Source organism: Astatotilapia calliptera, chromosome 10 (assembly GCF_900246225.1).
Source record: "Astatotilapia calliptera chromosome 10, fAstCal1.2, whole genome shotgun sequence".
Taxonomy (NCBI): Eukaryota; Metazoa; Chordata; class Actinopteri; order Cichliformes; family Cichlidae; genus Astatotilapia; species Astatotilapia calliptera.
In genome coordinates this window covers 2,596,673-2,614,775 of record NC_039311.1, presented here as the reverse complement: position 1 = coordinate 2,614,775, position 18,103 = coordinate 2,596,673, and the positions used below count along the sequence as shown (strand labels likewise).

The 18,103-nt window shown below is 41.6% G+C and overlaps 3 protein-coding genes across 4 annotated transcripts; 2 read left to right on the top strand and 1 right to left on the bottom strand.

Moving 5' to 3' along the window:
- The first annotated feature begins 11 nt into the window (after window positions 1-11).
- Window positions 12-6,945, top strand: stt3a (STT3 oligosaccharyltransferase complex catalytic subunit A). 2 transcript variants are annotated; one of them, XM_026181759.1, is made up of 18 exons: window positions 12-89; window positions 801-921; window positions 1,016-1,076; window positions 1,166-1,287; window positions 1,404-1,549; window positions 2,006-2,096; window positions 2,265-2,371; window positions 2,457-2,621; window positions 2,779-2,959; window positions 3,044-3,199; window positions 3,288-3,379; window positions 3,622-3,777; window positions 4,860-5,048; window positions 5,180-5,296; window positions 5,373-5,475; window positions 5,668-5,856; window positions 6,017-6,132; window positions 6,581-6,945. In XM_026181759.1, exons 2-18 carry the CDS (start codon window positions 834-836, stop codon window positions 6,617-6,619), a joined length of 2,118 nt encoding a protein of 705 aa, XP_026037544.1. In that variant the 5' UTR covers window positions 12-89; window positions 801-833; the 3' UTR covers window positions 6,620-6,945. The 2 variants fall into 2 exon arrangements, with proteins under 2 accessions (XP_026037544.1, XP_026037545.1); XM_026181760.1 differs by lacking the exon at window positions 12-89 and adding an exon at window positions 118-251.
- A 457-nt stretch (window positions 6,946-7,402) lies between these two features.
- Window positions 7,403-10,075, bottom strand: LOC113030361 (cytoskeleton-associated protein 2). The gene is made up of 7 exons (XM_026181761.1): window positions 9,990-10,075; window positions 9,641-9,721; window positions 8,866-9,551; window positions 8,457-8,775; window positions 8,306-8,366; window positions 7,974-8,229; window positions 7,403-7,877 (listed from the first exon to the last, which is right to left on the bottom strand). Exons 2-7 carry the CDS (start codon window positions 9,680-9,682, stop codon window positions 7,613-7,615), a joined length of 1,629 nt encoding a protein of 542 aa, XP_026037546.1. The 5' UTR covers window positions 9,683-9,721; window positions 9,990-10,075; the 3' UTR covers window positions 7,403-7,612.
- Window positions 10,076-11,023: 948 nt separating this feature from the next.
- On the top strand, window positions 11,024-17,423 carry thap12a (THAP domain containing 12a). Its single transcript, XM_026181758.1, has 5 exons — window positions 11,024-11,203; window positions 12,011-12,128; window positions 12,287-12,385; window positions 15,151-15,187; window positions 15,316-17,423. The coding sequence occupies exons 1-5, from the start codon at window positions 11,118-11,120 to the stop codon at window positions 17,130-17,132; spliced, it is 2,157 nt and encodes a 718-aa protein (XP_026037543.1). The 5' UTR covers window positions 11,024-11,117; the 3' UTR covers window positions 17,133-17,423.
- The last annotated feature ends 680 nt before the right edge of the window (window positions 17,424-18,103 follow it).

The following is an 18,103-nucleotide window of genomic DNA, read 5'->3' as shown; positions in this document are numbered from 1 at the left end:
ACCAATAAGCACGCAGTATGTTCTAGTCGGGGCGGGATTAGCTCTTGGTGAGGGTTGTGTGTGAAAAGTGAGTAGCAGGAGCGGAGCGGGTAAGTGTCTGAAGATTACATATTAAAAAGCGTTAGCTTTTCCAGGACTACCAGTTTTTATTTTCTGTTGCTATATATGAAGGAGATGCAGATACTTCTTTTTAAAAAATAAGCCAGGGAGTTGGCGCGTGACTGTGGTTTTCATTAAAAAGAGGCTAGCAGGTTAGCCTAGCAACTAACACACTTTGAAGTGGATGCAAGCCGGCCTGACGCTAACTAGCAATAAGACGCTGCACAAACTACAACTATGCCTGAATGCACTTTATATGTGCAGTTGTTGAGATCTGGTTTAACCGTATTAGCTGCCGTTCATTTGCTCTTTCGGTGATGTGGGTTAGCTGTCAGCACTTGAGGCTCGTTCTGATAGTGGTGCTGTCTTGAAAGCATGAGGGCTCGTTGGAGCTTAGTGGTTCGACACTTTTCGTAAAACCTTTTTAATGCACATGTGAAATAGACGGGCACAAATCCATGCAAACGGTTTCCAGAGTGTCTACTTCCTGCTTTGTGACGCCACACGTTAGTGCGTGGCCTTATGTGGTTGGGCTGGACGTGGAAGTTAACTCCTGACATCTGGATTGCTGATTCTGTTTCTTAGAACCTGACTTGGAAACATATTCCGCGGGATTTTTATACATGCATAAACATATGTCTAAAAGTGCATTTGTAGTGCCTTTTCTATTGTGCTTAGAACCATTGTCTTTCTCCCATTAGGTAGTACGGGTAGCTTTCCCTAACCTCGCCAAGATGACCAAGCTGGGCTTCCTGCGTTTGTCCTATGAGAAACAGGACACGCTGCTGAAGCTACTGATCCTGTCTATGGCCGCTGTCCTCTGTGAGTCCTCTGCTCGCTGAATATGATAGCATGGACAACACTATACAACACACACATCACAATGATCCATGTAATCTTTCTTTTCCCTCCTCAGCATTCTCCACCAGGCTCTTCTCCGTGTTGAGGTTTGAAAGTGTCATCCATGAGTTTGATCCGTAAGTACTGTCTGCATCATCATTCATTACATTAATAGTTTTTCCTCCTGAAGAGTCCTGTCTCACCTTCACCTTAATGTCACAACCAGGTACTTCAACTACCGTACCACCCGCTTCTTGGCAGAAGAAGGATTTTATAAGTTTCACAACTGGTTTGATGACAGGGCTTGGTATCCTCTGGGGAGGATCATTGGTGGCACCATTTATCCGGGTAAGACCATAAATTGTCGTAAGATTCTCCTGTCGTGTGGAGCAGTTTGTGTGTTACGTGAGTTTTTGAAGGCTCACGTCAAATTATGATGGTGTGCTTCTGTTTTCTTTCTCCAGGACTGATGATCACGTCTGCTGTCCTGTACCATGTCCTACATTTTTTCCACATCACAATTGACATCCGTAATGTCTGCGTCTTCCTGGCTCCCCTGTTCTCCTCATTCACCGCCATAGTCACGTACCACTTAACCAAGGAGCTGAAGGTAAAAAGAAAATCACCCTATAACACAGACACATTGTTCATTAAGAATCATGTTACAGGAAAACAGAGGCGGTGGTTTACGACACCAACTGTCTGCCATCTATAATCCAGTTTTGAGATCCTTCCCAGACGCCTTAACTCCTACTCACATCCTGGGCCATCTGACCTCAGGAAATCGCATGATAGGGTGGGGCCAGGTTTCCCAATGAGCTCACCCAAAACCTTGGCTGATTGTGACCCACACCCATTTTCACACCTTGGCTCATGTGATTAGGTAGAGGACCATTAGGGGGTCCATTCTCCCTCTCAGACTTAAGCTCCCACAGAGCTTAAATGAAAGTGTGTGAAAGTGGCTTAAGACTGTTAGAACAAAACTGAACATGGTAAAGACTCTTTATTGCAGGACTGTGGTGTTAACCTACACTAGTTTTAACTAAGTGTGTTTTTGTCTCTTCAGGATGCAGGTGCTGGGCTCCTGGCAGCTGCCATGATTGCAGTGGTACCTGGTTACATCTCTCGTTCTGTTGCTGGCTCCTACGATAATGAAGGTAACAGAAACTCAGTGGCTGCTCATTTTATTCATCAGTCAGAAAGTGCTTTTTCCCTGGTAAACTATGTTATATATTCAGTCAATAATGAAAGTAAAGCTGTAGCATTAGAGGATATACACCGAAAGTGCAAAACAGTATAATAAGAAAATGATCCTCCCTGCTCAGGTATTGCCATCTTCTGCATGCTGTTGACCTACTACATGTGGATCAAGGCTGTGAAAACAGGCTCAGTGTATTGGTCGTCCATGTGTGCGCTGGCTTACTTCTACATGGTGAGGAGATGCAGCTGATCTGCATGTTGTACTGAGTGCATTACGAGGTGACTTTGGTCATGAAATGGTCTCTGTGTGCATTTAGGTTTCCTCCTGGGGTGGCTACGTGTTCCTCATCAACCTTATTCCCCTCCACGTCCTGGTTCTGATGCTCACAGGCCGATTCTCACACCGCATATATGTGGCTTACTGCACAGTCTACTGCCTGGGCACCATCCTCTCCATGCAAATCTCTTTTGTTGGTTTCCAGGTAAAAAGAACAATCTCATTTCATCACCTGACACACCCTCCTTCCAGGACGGTTTTTTGTTAAAGATTAAAAAGTAGTGATATTCTCATGATGAGAAGTTTCACTTTGCTTTGTATCACACTGTTCAGTTCCTTGTCTCCCTTTTTTCATTTACCAGCCGGTGCAGTCATCGGAGCACATGGCAGCCTTTGGCGTGTTTGGTCTGTGCCAGATCCATGCTTTTGTGGACTACCTGCGCAGCAAACTCAATGCTCAGCAATTTGAGGTGCTGTTCAAGAGCGTCATCTCTCTGGTGGGCTTTATCCTGTTGTCTGTAGGTGCTGTTCTCATGCTGACAGGTAAGAGGATTAACAATAACAGTAATGAATGGGAAAACCTTTCTAAAAGCTTTTGACGTGACATGATAAGCACGTTTCTGTCAGGTAAAATCTCTCCGTGGACCGGGCGTTTCTACTCCTTGCTGGACCCTTCCTATGCCAAGAACAATATTCCCATCATCGCCTCTGTGTCCGAGCACCAGCCTACCACCTGGTCCTCATACTACTTTGATCTGCAGCTCCTAGTCTTCATGTTCCCAGGCAAGGCAGCAAAAGCACAGCGTAGCACTGGCTTAATATTCTGTAATCACTCTATATTTCATTCCAGTTTACCTTTCTCTTCTTACAGTCGGTCTGTACTACTGTTTTAACAACCTGTCGGATGCCAGGATCTTCATCATCATGTACGGCGTCACCAGCATGTACTTCTCAGCTGTCATGGTACTGCTGCCTAAATGCCCTTCTTTTATTTTCTGTAAATGTGTGTGTGTGTGTTACACATGCCATCTGAGACAGTTGTTTGCTTCTGGGATTTTAAAAGCAACCTGATAGCATCACTTTTACACCATTAAATGTAACCGAAGCAAACAAGAAATGGTGTCTAGGATGTTGTATGCGCCCCGTCTGTGTCATATGTTGGTTGTTTTTGTTTTTTTTAACTGCACTGCTTGTTTCCTCCTCAGGTGCGTCTGATGCTGGTACTCGCTCCGGTCATGTGCATCCTGTCAGGCATCGGCGTGTCCCAGGTTCTAACCACTTACATGAAGAATTTGGACGTCAGCCGGCCAGACAAAAAGAGCAAGAAGCAGCAGGATTCCACCTACCCAATCAAAAATGAGGTGAGTTGGCTGACAGGATAAGCTTGCTGTGTAAGGTGGTGACAGTGACTTTTGTTATGCCATGGTCGTGTTGTGACATGAAATCTGTGCATTCGGACAGGTTGAACCTGTACAAAAAAAAAGAACTACTGATTATTTTAAATAATCCATCATTGTCAAGCTCTCAGCTCAGTGTTTTATAGTCTTGATTTTCATGTTTAAAATCTTGTCCAAGAGAACACAAACCTTTTCTTCTCTTCTTGTATTTGATATTTCATGCAACTTGAAACAGATACTACACTTAAAGGTGAATTGTTGTATAATTACTGTTAGGTTTACAAACAATTGTGGGATAGGTACACTGCATTGTTGAAGGTTCACAACCATGACCAAATAAATGTGTTTAGTTGAGATTCTTCCTCATGATTTAGATGATTTTTCAGTGTAGCGATGGGTGCAAAGCTACACCAGTCTGACCTGCACCTGCCAAGAAATATAACTATGCATTTACACAGATCTCAACAGCTATGATAGATCTGCTTGATGGTAATATGCAGTGTGACCTCAGTGTGTTGACAGCACAAAGATGAGACCTCTATAAAACAAAATGGAATTTGCTGCAATTGCATCTAGTTTGTGCTAATGTTAGTATCCTGGCAGTCTTGATGTGCTGTTGACAAAATGTATAGACTCAGTGTTTCCTCCTTCGTGCGTCTCAGTGTCAGTAAATGTTGTTCAAAATTTGTTTGCTCCAAGTCAACATAAGCACTCCATTTTACTTGTGCCTGCAGAGCAATGCAGACACTCCCACAAAAATTATAAGTGCAACAACAACGTTACTCACTAGAGGGAATTAAACACACAAATGAGACTTTAGAAGGTTCTCTCTACACTTTCTCACTTGAGTATTTGGCTGTTTTCACCTTTGAGACAAAACTCAAAGATCAGAGAAATCTCCTCCCATTCTTTATTTCACACTCCCTCAATTTATTCCATTACCCGTTAAGTGGCCCAGTTCCTGGTTTTAAACTACCTGATCCCAAATAAAGTGTAGTAATAATGAATATAAAAGCATGTTGACATGGTCTGTGTAAACCTACCAGGTTGCCAGTGGGATGATTCTGGTAATGGCTTTCTTCCTCATCACGTACACGTTCCACTCTACCTGGGTGACCAGCGAAGCCTACTCCTCTCCATCGATTGTCCTGTCAGCCCGTGGAGGTGACGGCAGCCGCATCATCTTTGATGACTTCAGAGAGGCCTACTACTGGCTCCGCCACAACACACCTGAGGTCAGTTAATCCCACGTGAGGAAGAAAAGGTTGATCATTAAACTATAGATCGTTGTCATGAGTGATCAGCAGTCACAGCCGTTTGATCAGATTTCCCATCTACGTGTCTGAGTGTTATTTTTCCTATCCAGGATGCCAAAGTCATGTCATGGTGGGATTACGGATATCAGATAACTGCCATGGCTAATCGAACCATTCTAGTGGACAACAACACATGGAACAATACTCACATCTCCAGAGTTGGACAGGTGAGCTGGGTGACCTTTAAGGTGAAATTGTCTATGAAATGCTGCTGTGCTGACCATGCTGCCGTTTCTTTTGCAGGCCATGGCATCGACAGAGGAAAGGGCCTACGAGATTATGAGAGAGCTCGACGTCAGTTATGTTCTGGTCATCTTTGGAGGGCTGACGGGCTACTCTTCAGATGGTACGCCGCCTAATACTTTATAACTAGTGCAGCATGTAAGGTGTTGTGTTTTTAAGCTTCTAAATAAGTGAAATTGAATTTTAGGAGTTCCATTTTTTGTCAACTCATTAAACATTCAGCACATGAAGTAAGACATTGCTGTTTGGACGGTTATGAGCACCTTTCTAATTGGTGTATGTGTTTGCATGACAGACATCAACAAGTTTCTGTGGATGGTCCGTATTGGAGGAAGTACAGACACCGGCAAGCATATCAAGGAGCACGACTACTACACTCCCACCGGAGAGTTCAGGGTGGACCGCGAGGGCTCGCCAGTCCTGCTTAACTGCCTCATGTACAAGATGTGTTACTACCGCTTTGGCCAGGTCTACACAGAGGCCAGTGAGTGCTTCTAGTACCTTCTACCCCTAGTCTGATCTATTTATCACTTTATATGAGCCTCCTAAATTCCAACTGGAGGAATGTGATTCAGAAATTAAAAAAACAAAACAAATACACAGCCAGTGGTTTTTCTGATTAATTCTGGTTCCCTCTTTTGCAGAGCGCCCACCTGGTTATGACAGAGTGAGGAATGCCGAGATTGGGAACAAAGACTTTGAACTGGATGTACTGGAGGAGGCTTACACAACAGAGCACTGGCTGGTTAGGATATACAAGGTAAACAAGCTAACTTTGTCTCTATAACAGTTGTTATAGTTCTGTATTTTCATGTTGAGTGTTTGGTTCCAGATTGTTTCCATTGTAGGTTTACTCATTTCAGTTTTTATCACTTTGTTTTTCTGATTATTAGAATATGAGGGGAATTATTGCTTAAAACTGAATCAAGCTTCTCACATGCTTATCTTACATTATAGTAAACATTGTTTTTAATTTAATGAAATGTTATATGACTAAACTATAAAAGCTTAAGTTTACTGATTAATGCAAATTCTTGTGATTTTACCTTTTAAATCACTCAAAGATTAGTTTGTTTGTGGACGGGCTTTTTTTGTTTTTTGTCTTTTTAATAAAGTGACCTTTCCACAGTTTAAAGTTAAACTGTGTAAACATCTAAAATCAGTTTCAGAACAGAACTTTCTAAGCTAAGTGTTCTCCTGTTCTTTAGGTGAAAGATCTGGACAATCGGGGTCTTTCAAGGACATAAGGCGCACAGACAGCAGTGAAAACGGCCTTTAAGCGCACTGAACGCCTTCCTCTGTGGTCAGCAGTCGAGCGGGAAAAGAGTACCTTTTTTATATGCCTTTTGTTTGGGGGAAGAAAATGGCATCACACATGTCTCCTTTTTCTTTATAGATGATTTTCATTTTTTAAATTTTGTTTATAATGAAACATCTCATCTGGGATCAGAGGGAGATGATGTCAAAACGTCCAGTTTGATCTAGGAAGTGTATTTTGCCAAGAGGTGGTCATTTGTGAGCGGTTGAATTTTTACAATGTGGTCAATTAAAGTGGGATTAAATCGGAATACAACTGAGTGTCTTTTTTTTTTTTCCTTCCCCGTCACTGAAATGAAATGCAGTGTAGGCTGTAGTCAGCTGTTGATATTCAGTTGGATCAGTTTTGTTGGCTGCCCGATCCTCTTGTTTCTCACGCTTTGAACAGTAGGCTAGGAGCAAAAATGTTTGTAGAGTTTACTGCTGACCAACCACGCTTGAGCAGGTAATGGTTCATATGGAAAGCAAGAAAATGATTGGATTTAGTCTCCCCACTCATTTTCTGCCAGGGAACAAATTATCCATGAGCTACTCTGGAAGCTCTGAAATGTGATGGTCCGACATCAGTGAACAACAGCCAATTAGCTGCCAGAATGTAGGGTTACTTATCATAATTTTAACTCTTGCTCACTTTATAGATGGAAGACAGTTTCAATTCATTACATAGGTTCTATAAAAAGGATGCACTCAAGACTTCATTTTTTAAAGACAACTTCAGAAAAGTGTTTAATTGTCGTAAAGTGTTAACTTTAGAAAAGTTAGTATTCAAGGAAACAAAGCAGGACAGCATGAACATAAATACAGTAAAATATTTCATATTAGGACAATTCAATATTAAAATCATCTTTAAAGTGTCAATTAGGTTGAGTACCAAGCATTGCTGAATACACCCCCCCTTAGAAATAGTACAAATATAGGTTTCTTTAGAGGCTGGACTTGTCCGGGAGATCCGCGACGAGTGCAGTGTTCTTTCTGTAGATGTAGGCGTTAGGATTATCATCCAGCTTCACCAGCTCAGCCAGCGATGACACGCAGGGATCGTGATCGACGAGCATCTTGGGCAGCTGGCTGGATTTGTTGTGGATGCGGGAGGAGCGGCGCACAGGTGTCAGAAACTTGAGATCATTAATGTTGCTCTTTCTCCTGGATGCACTCGTGCCGACCTCGCCTTCAATTGTTTTTCTGACACTGAAATGTTGAGAGAATCATTTTGTAAGAGTTAAGAACGAAGTGGCTCAAATACTCAACTGAATAGATTTGCTAAGACAAAGTTGACCGGCTCACCTTTGCAAGTATGGCGTTGTTTTCACGCTGTATTTGATCACTGATGCATCCTCCATCTCTGGAGTCGTCTCTATCACGTCGTCATCATCACTTTCTACATAATCCATCTCCACTTTCTGATCATCGCTTTCTTCTGCTTCATCCTTCACCTGCTTACCAGCATCCTCAGGCACGTCAATCTTCAGTTCCTCCGCTTTACATTCATTTATGCTGTCCTCCATTTCACTGTTGCATTTATCTGTCAAACCTGTGAGTTCTTATCAACACAAATGACAAATATGTAAACAAAGGCATCAGATATTTAAAGAACTGCATAATGCTGATTATTTTACCATTGCTACATCTCGATGGCGTTTCCATGGCCTCCAAGGCATCACAGAGATTCACAACAATCTATAAAACAAAGGGAGATCTTTGATGTTCAATATTATACATTTTAATCGAGCTAATTAGAGGATGAAACCATGCTCCATTTCTGCTTACATCATCCACTCTGTCTTGTGACTCAGCAGACAGATCCCCATCAGAAGTTTCTAGGTCTAGTGTAGTGTTCATGATCACTGGAGTTTGGCTGGATGCTGTTGGTCCTGCCCTCTGAGTATCTCCACAGGAAACAGTGCCTACAGCAGTGTCAGCATTGTACATTTCCAGTCTTGGCTCAGGCATGTGGCGTGCAGCAGGCTGAGATTGAAGTTTGACGACAGGTTTTGTAGAAACGTTGGTTTTGGAGGGCTTTGCTGTCGACATGGCTGGTCTCTTGAGAGCCTTACCCTTTGAAGCCAGCCACTCAGCCAGTTTTGCTCTGTAGAAAGCACATAAATAAATTACCTTTTTTTTTTATTTTTTAAATTGTTATATAGCAAACATCGCATGTATGTGTGGAACATCTTACTTTCTCTCTTCTGCAGTCTCCATAGTAAATCTGTATTGACTGATAGTGTTTGAGGCAAGAGGCTTGCTGACCTTCTTGTCAGGTTCTGAAATCTGTGTCTTTGGGTTGTGAGTCCCACCTGCCTTGGTGGGAGCCACAGTAGTGTTTCTAGAGCCAGCAGTGGTTAGTGTTGCTGGGACGATTCTTGCAGGCGGGCGAGCAGAGGAGAATCCAGCAGGACGACGACTGCTGGCAGCAGGCTTGGAAACCTGAGCAGGTCCATCAGACACAGACTTGGACCTCACTGGTGCAGGTTTTTGAGTACCATGTCTCTGCATCTCAGCAGCAGATTTGGACCTTCTTCTTGCCATTTTTCCAGGCCTTTGGTTCTCCATTTTCAGTGCTGATGGGTTAGGATCCATCATACCTGCACTTGCCTTCCAAATAGACCCAATTTTTGACTGGACAATCTTTCCTTTATACATTCCTAGAGCATTCCTTGATAACGACACAGCAGCTGGTGCCAGTTTCTGGGCCTCAGGCACTGACCTAGTGTCAGTTTGTTTAGCCTTAGCTCTAAGGGGCTGACTCTTTGGTAGGGTCTGCTGTTTTGGGCCATTTTTCAGTTGGAATGGCACAACAGATGTTTTCTCTCCTTTTATAATTAACTTTCTTTCATGTGCAGGCTGGGCATTTTCCTTGTTTTCCTGTTACAAAAACAACAACAACATTACATCATGATATCTTCTAAATTCAAGATGGGCTTTCAAAAAAATTTCATGTTATGTCAGCTTACTTTCTTACTGATGTGGTTCCGTCTTGAAACTGCAACTTCCATTGTGTAGCCCCTCAAAACTGCTTAAATTAGTCAGGAATGCTGGAATGTGAGCAAAGCAAGGAATACACTGCGTGATTAGTTATTAACATCATCTTGCACGCGAAGTGCTCGAAACTCAATAATTTAGTAAAACCGACGAACTTAAACTTCACTTTACGTGTTGAATACGCATATGCAGTACTCTGTCGTAAATTAACGTTAGCTAGCTAATATAACCTTAAAGAATACAAGTTGGACATAATGAAAATTTGCCGTTAGTCTCCGATAGTGGGCTAAAGTAATGCTTATATATGAAACACTGACTTACCCCTTCGTTATAATCTTCCAAGAAACCCCTCCACCTCAGCCCCACAGCTCAATCTGAGGGAAAAACACGCCTCGTTTTGCTTCTTCAGGATTTGACTTGGCGCTGCAGCGCTCCAATTGGCCACCTCTGTATCGCGAGAAACCAAAACCAACCAATAAAATATCTCCAAACTAAGCGCGAGAACAACAGATAACGTTATTCTTCCAGCCCTTAGGTTTTTATCCCTCCTTCTGTTTAAATGTTTGAACCCAAATAAAATTCCTGTAATACCGGTCCGTGCTGACCGATACACACCCAATGTTGCCCTTAAAAAAAGAAGTCGAGACAGTTAAACACCAGCTGCCAGGAAATAGAGTTGGAACAAACGAATACACGAGAGTGTGACTTATGAAAGCCTCTACTGTATTAAGCGGTGCTTTTATGTCAGTCTTCACAAGCCTTTAACTTTGTTTTCTGCACAAGTACATAAAAGCTAATTATCTTTTTAAAATAAGCATAACAGTCAATGACTGTGTGTGATATATTAGTATTACGGATCCCACGCCTCAGCACAAACACAAGATACATTTGGGATTATGCCTCGGCATGTTTTCAGAGTTTGAAAAGACCGCTGAGGATTATGGGACAGAAAAGAAACGCGCGCTCATTTGATGCACGTTATTTTCCAAGTCAAGCTACTCAATAACAGCCTTCAGAATAAAGTCGTATGAGCACATAATGGCATATATTGCATACCGAGGCGGCAATTTATAATTTTATCCATGCATTTGTTATTTGTTTGCTTATATGTGTCGCGTTCTAGGCATTTTCATTAGGTCTATTTAAATTCATAAACCTTTTTTGTGCGTAAGCTAGAAATATAGAGTAGTTTTAAAAAAGCCTTGAAAACTGTAAAGAAGTACAGTAGTTTTTGAGTTGATAAGGAACAAAAATCTTTTTCTTAAAAATACTAAAAGTATTTTATAAAATTATATAAAATTATTACCCAGTTAGCCCAAAGTATTTTATTTTGAAAGCACAACTCGGAAGCTCTTTTAAGCTTCCGCTATTGACGTTAGCAGTTCTTTTGCTACCCTCTGAAAATAAAACGATTTTTATAAAAAGGGTTTCTTTCGTAAAATATATAGAATGCAAAATCACTGCGCTGTGCCGAACTGTCCCAGTGGCAAATCTGACCCTCAGCCCCTCTTCCGGTTCCCGAATGATGCAGAAAGGTAACTGATGTTAGCATCGCAAACAGTAACCCCAAGCTAGCAAGAAGTGAGACTTTGTTATAGAGGAAACTATGGCACGCTTTTTGCAACCTTTGCATTTAACTGTTTACTACCGTTTTTATTCAAAAGCATTTGGTAGTAAAAATGTTCGTAGGTTTGCTTTTTTGCATATTGCTAAGCACATCTGGAAGATCACGGTTTGTCATAACAGTTTGGTAAAAGCAGTGTTACAAGATTTAAGCAGGGTAGGAAATAAAGTTTTAAAAATGTAAATATCAACGAGTCAATGGCAGTTAGGTGTTCAAACTCACCGGCCAATCCTTGTAAAACTTTAATTAGTGTCTGAATTCTACCAGCAGCTTCTATAGTTTGTGAGACATATAGTCTCACAAAGAAGTATCATGTGCAGTATCCTGTGTAGAGCATGTTGGTTCACTTAGTATACAATAAAGAACTAATTGCCGATCTCCTGCATCGTTCCTCGAGAATACACAAAGCTATAACGTTGAATTTGTTACTGGAAGCTTTTGAAAATTGCCTTGTGTGATCTATATGCACTGAAGCTTCTGTGTGCATTCATAGCTTTCATATTCAAAACATTGTAAAAGCATCTCTTGTAAGACAGTCACTATACTTCTAACCCAACCTAGCAATTGTTTCCAAATTCAATAAAAATCTGTTTTTCAACATTGTATATTCAGTCAGTCTCTGTATCATTTTAATATCTGCAAATGTGCAATAAAGGATCTTGTTTAATTAGTATACAGTACTGTTGAAGTTTGTCCACAGTTTGGTTCCTTGTTTCAGGTCCAAGAAGTGGGCTGAAAAATGCCAGAGGCAAGACCTGATTGACAGATCACCAGAGCACCTGTACAGATACTACAGAGTTTGTGGGAAACATTTTGAAACGTCTTTGATTGACAGTGTAAGTACTATTGGTCCAAATTGTCCGTATTACAAGAAACAATGGAGTTTTCAGTCCTTATATAAAATCTGAAAAAATAAATTGGGGTTTCAGTTTATTTTTGTTGTAGTTCAGGTTTTACCTCATTAACGAGGTCATCGTATGTGTTTTGGTTACAGGATGCTCAGAGTACAGTGCTGAAGGATGATTCCATACCAACTGCTTTTGATATGTCAAGCCAACCTCAGAATGGACAGGCGAAGCGCACTAAACCGACGGTGGGTTAAATTAATCAGAAGTGTTCAGGGATTCCCATCAGGGATGCGAATCCCTGATAAAGTCAGACATTTTTAATTATTGATGATCTATTCTGGTTTTGCAGTATACTCAGGCTTTAATGCACCAAAGTTAAAAGAATAAATATACATGAAAATATATTTGATATAGAGCATACCAAAAACTAAACGAGCAAACCATCTTGGTGGATGGGAGGATAAATAGAGGAATATTTGTGACAGAAATGCCTACCAAAAGCAAAATGAGATAAATGCAGTTACATGGGGCACGTGACATTTAGTGTGTGTCAGCACAAAAAGAGAGGAAGAGGAAAAGCAGTCATTCTGTGCTCTCACAAAGTGAGAGAGGCATTTTGTGTTTGCATATAAGGGGTGAAGATAATAGTAGCCGTTGCATGTTATACAAACCAAAAAGAATGAATAACTACTGTATTTTTAACACAACGTGGTTCAAAAGATAGTCAACAGTTCTTGTATGGAGCAATAAGAGTGAGCAATACAGCTCCAAAATTATATGGTAAATGGTAAATGGCCTGTATTTATATAGCGCTTTACTAGTCCCTAAGGACCCCAAAGCGCTTTACATATCCAGTCAGCCACCCATTCACGCACACATTCACACACTGGTGATGGCAGCTACATTGTAGCCACAGCCACCCTGGGGCGCACTGACAGAGGCGAGGCTGCCGGACACTGGCGCCACCGGGCCCTCTGACCACCACCAGTAGGCAACGGGTGAAGTGTCTTGCCCAAGGACACAACGACCGAGACTGTCCGAGCCGGGGCTCGAACCGGCAACCTTCCGATTACAAGGCGAACTCCCAACTCTTGAGCCACGATATTTCCATCCTTCTTTTCCACTGAACTACTGTCAGTTATGACAGACTGCCTAATTTGTAATGTGAGTCTACTGACACACGGCCCCAACAGCACCGTTATAGTGCAATAATAAAGACACAGGAGTATATCCAGTGACAAATGTAAGCGTAGGCAGTTTTTTTGCTGCACATTTTAAGTAGAAAATAACTGCGTGACACTTAAACAGTAACTAAAGTAAACGTCTAACTCTTCAGGAGCCTGAACAATATTGTAACACAATAAAACTGGAAAATATTGGGATTAGGATGCTGTATCTTGGGCTGAGCTTTTTAACCAGCTGCTTAAAGCCCTGCATGTCCACCATTTAACTGCAACAGTAGTTTCCATGAGCCTTTTGGTCTTCCTGTCCTATGGAGTGTAACTCTCTTGTGCTCCAGCAGTGCTCGGTGGAGTCATTTGTATATGATGGTGTGTTTTTAAGTAATGTGCTTTGTTTGTAGTGAATGATCAACAGAGGCTGACACGCAGCTCTCAGACATGTCTGCGCTTGTCTCATGGTTGCACAGTATGAAATGTAAACGCATGGCTGTGTTATAGCAATGAAGTCGAAAAATGACTTTTTTTATATCACAAAAAATGTATACCAGCATTACACAAATGAAGACTTTATTCATGTTTAACATTATGTCTTTAAAATTGAGGAAAGATTTTAATATTCATTACAAAGACAGCTGAGAAAGGACACATACCTTTATTCATAATTAAACATCTGGATCTTGTAGTAATAGAATAGAATAGAATTCAACTTTATTGTCATTGCACATGTCACAGGTAGAGGGCAACGAAATGCAGTTTGCATCCATCCAGAAGTGCTTTAGCCATGATATAGACATATTACAATATATATTAGCAATAATATAGATATGTAAGTATATTACAGAAATGGGTCTATTATGGTATGTTATAATGTACACGGTATGAAGTATGTTGTGAATATTCTATAACTATAAGTATGTACAGGCTGTAGTGAGTACAAGCTATGAACAGGATATAAATATGAAATAAAAAACTATACAGAAACATGAGATATCATGTTTCTGTATAGTTTTTTATTTCATATTAAAAAAAAAAAAAAGCATCTCATTACAGCATACATCTGTAATGAATTCCGAAAATACAAGAATTTGGTGCAGAACTTTGAATTTCTTTTGAATTTTCTTTAATTCACACAGGTTTGAAATTGGACATATTTGATTAAATAGCAAGTTTCACCTTGACCACATGCCTTTGGTAGTCATTAACAAGCATCTAGGATAGTTCTGGTAGAATATTTGATCACTCTTGGCAGAACTGGTTGGCTTCCTGGCATGGAGCTGTTTTTTACTACTATAGTCCACAAATATTCAGGAGGGTTCAGTTCTGGGCTTTGGGCCTTGCTTTTATCCACGAAGGAAGACATTCTCATGTGTGTCAGGAATCACTGTGCTGTTGATCGTACTCTGTTTAGCCACACCACAGTGCAATATCATCAACACATCAACATGCACACTCTCTTTCCTTTAGTTCACTGGGTTTCTACTGTGAATAGCTTACTCTACTAAAGCTGGGAGACTTCTGTAATATAATTGTGCTGCAAGTGTTTTGTTTCCTTCTTTTTGTTTGGTGTTATCTTCACTAAAGCTAAAAACGTGTCTGAATAACAGGCACTGCTTTTTATTTAGCACAAGCTCCTCAAGCTGGGCAGTCAGTTAAGTACTCTGTTATTCATCTTAGGAAAAGGACACTTTAAAAGAATTATTAAAGGCCTAAAATTACCATAACAATCATGCATGTTTGTAAACTTCTGACCACATGTGTATATTATGATTGTATCTCAGTGGCATTTTAAGTGGAATATATTAACTCTTTTTTTATATCTTTTTTGGTAGACCAAAGACAATGAAATGGAAAGCAAGGGAAGGAAGAGTAAGTAGAAACATCAACACACACACAGATATTTATTAATGAAAAATGGCACTATAAACATCCCACAGGCTCATTTGTTACAGAGGAGTTGTTGAGTTTTCCTTCAAGCGTTTCCTTTTCTTTTTCAGAAATGAAAAAGTCTCAAGCAGCAACAGCTAAGGAAGACATCCCGACGTTATCAGAGGAAGAAGAATACAAAGAGTATCTGAAGTCATTATTTGAAGTCCTTCTCCTGCTGGGAGAGCAAAGCATTCCTCCTATGGGGCCTGCCAATAATAAGGACCAAGGCCTTGGGTCCAGCAGCTTTCAGGCATTGCTAGATAATCGCATCATGTGTGGAGATGAAGTCCTAAAGAAGAGGTACAATGACAACAAGGAGTGCTGCTCCACCGAACAGCTGAATCAGCTGATTGAGGTGTGTGAGAAATTCGTCCGCAGTAAGCTTGTGGAGGAAATTAAACAAAGCAGTTTTTTCTCTTTACTCACTGGTGATCCAGTGAAGATCTCGGGAGAATGGCAGCTCCCTGTCTTTGTTCGCTACGTGGACGAGTCTAACTTTCAGAGGGAAAGGTTTGTCGGATTCTTGAACTTCGAAGGAGATAGAGATATCCTTGCAGAGAAACTGCTGTCTGAAATGACTGACAAATGGGGGTTAGATATGGAAAAGTGTAGAGGACAAGCTCACTCCTGCTCAGGGACGCATTTTAATCAAATAAAAATATTGGCTGCCAAACTAATGGAGATGCATCCGAGGGCTGTGCTCACACTGAGCTCCAGTCAGTCCTTGAACATGTCGCTGGCCAGTGGGATGGCTCAGTCAGGGGTTCAGCTTGTCATGTTTACCTTTAAGAAGATTGAGTCTTTTTTCGGTCAGTCAGCGTTACTGCAGCTGGAGCTCGAGAACGCAATTTCGATTTTCTACCCTGACAACGAGGAGAAAGCCAACGAACTGAAAGAGATCTGTCGCACCGGATGGACCAGAAGAAATGATGCGTTTGAAGTGGCAGTGGATATCCTGGAGGCACTGCTACTCTGTATAGACAGCGTGCATGACAATGAAGATATGAAATGGAGTGATCAAGTCTCACAAAATGCTTTAGAGATTTCAAAAGCACTGACCGACTTTGAGTTCGTGATAGCGTTGGTTGTTCTGAAAAACGTGATGACGCTCACCCAAGCCTTTGGGAAAAATATACAAGGGAACGCAACAGAAACCCATTTAGCTGCAGCCAGTTTAAAAGCTGTGTTGCATTCTCTGAAAGAGGTGTCTGACAACATCGACGTGTATCACGAATTCTGGAACGATGAGGCTCTTACCATAGCTGCAACCATGGAAATTTCAGCGAAGCTTCCTCGGTCGTTCTTGAGGAAGCATCAGGCAGAATGTGGATCCATGCGGCCAGAGAGTTACTACAAGGAACACCTGTCTGTTCCTGTGGTGAATCACACCATCCGAGAAATGAATCGACTCTTCTGTGAAGACCACCTGAAGCTTCTCAGGTGTCTGTCGCTGATCCCTGCTGTCATAGAGCAGCACAAATCCACAGAGCCCGAAGAGGTGAATGTGCAGGCATTTAATAATGACATCCCAAATGCAGGAACCCTTTCTGCAGAGTTGCACTGTTGGTGGGTTAAATGGAACAAAAAGGGGAAAGGTGAGACTTTTCCCTCCAGTCTCCATGAAACACTGCAGCTGGCTGACGTCAAGTTCTTCCCAAACATGCTGGCGGTCTTCAGACTGATCGGTGTCCTGCCTGCCTTGGCTTTAGAGGACAACTGCAACGTGGCATACAAGCGCTTCACAATGTACATGGAGAGCACGCCTGACAGATTTAAGTCCAAAAGCCTTGCTCTTTTGAACATTAACTATGATGTTAGGTTTGATCTGGATTCATTGGCTGATACCTACGTGAAGACATACCTTGAGGTACAGCAGGAGTCGTAGTCGGGAATCACGCTCAGCGGAGCAGAGACAGGTGTTAGATACTTCCTAACACATACAAGCGTCGCTGTGCTGGCTCCAGAAACTGAAGAAAAAATGACAAGTTCACCATCTTGTTTTGCCGATGACGGCCCTCCCTTTACAGGAAAACGGCCTCCTGTGCTGCAGCGTGGCTGCTTGGTGAACGTTGAGTGCAGCCCTGAACGCTGTTCAGGTTTTGTTTTTGTTTTCTTACACAGGTTTCCATAATTTGGATGCATTTTCTTTGTTAAAAAAAATAAAGCCATAAAATTATTCAGACGAGTGATTTCTTGCTTGAACATATCCCCTTTTACTGTGGACATTTAAAACAGCAGAAGAAGAATTTTGGCATAGTTCTTTATCGCCTTCTTCTAAATAAACCCAGTGTTCACTCCATAATAATTTAACATCAGTGACTCTTTTATGGGCGGATAGGTTAATTGGAAAATCCAAATAGGCACTAGGTGTGAATGTGCGAGTGAGTGTGAATGATTGTCTGTCCCTGTGTGTTGGCCCTGCGACAGACTGGCGACCTGTCCAGGGTGTACCCCGCCTCTCGCCCTATGACAGCTGGGTTAGGCTCCAGCACCCCCCGCGACCCTGAAAAGGGTAAGCGGAAGCAAATGGATGGATGGATGGACTCTTTTATAGCCAAACAACTTGCTGGAGTGCCTGTAGAATTGTATATATAACCTAAAAGAAGACAATTAGGTCAATTACATGCTATGTTCATTGTAAATATTACTTATAAGGGTAAAAAGCCAGTAAAGTATACTTAAGGTGAGCCATAGTCATCAAACCTGCTGCTGTGTCCTCAGAAGTCTGGACTCTTGAGTGTACTTGCCAAAGAGGAACTAGTGAGTATGCAAGGACAAACTCTGCACTTTAAACTGACAAACGCCGACTGAAAAAAACAACTCCCGGCCAATTCAAAGGCTGATTACTTTGATGGC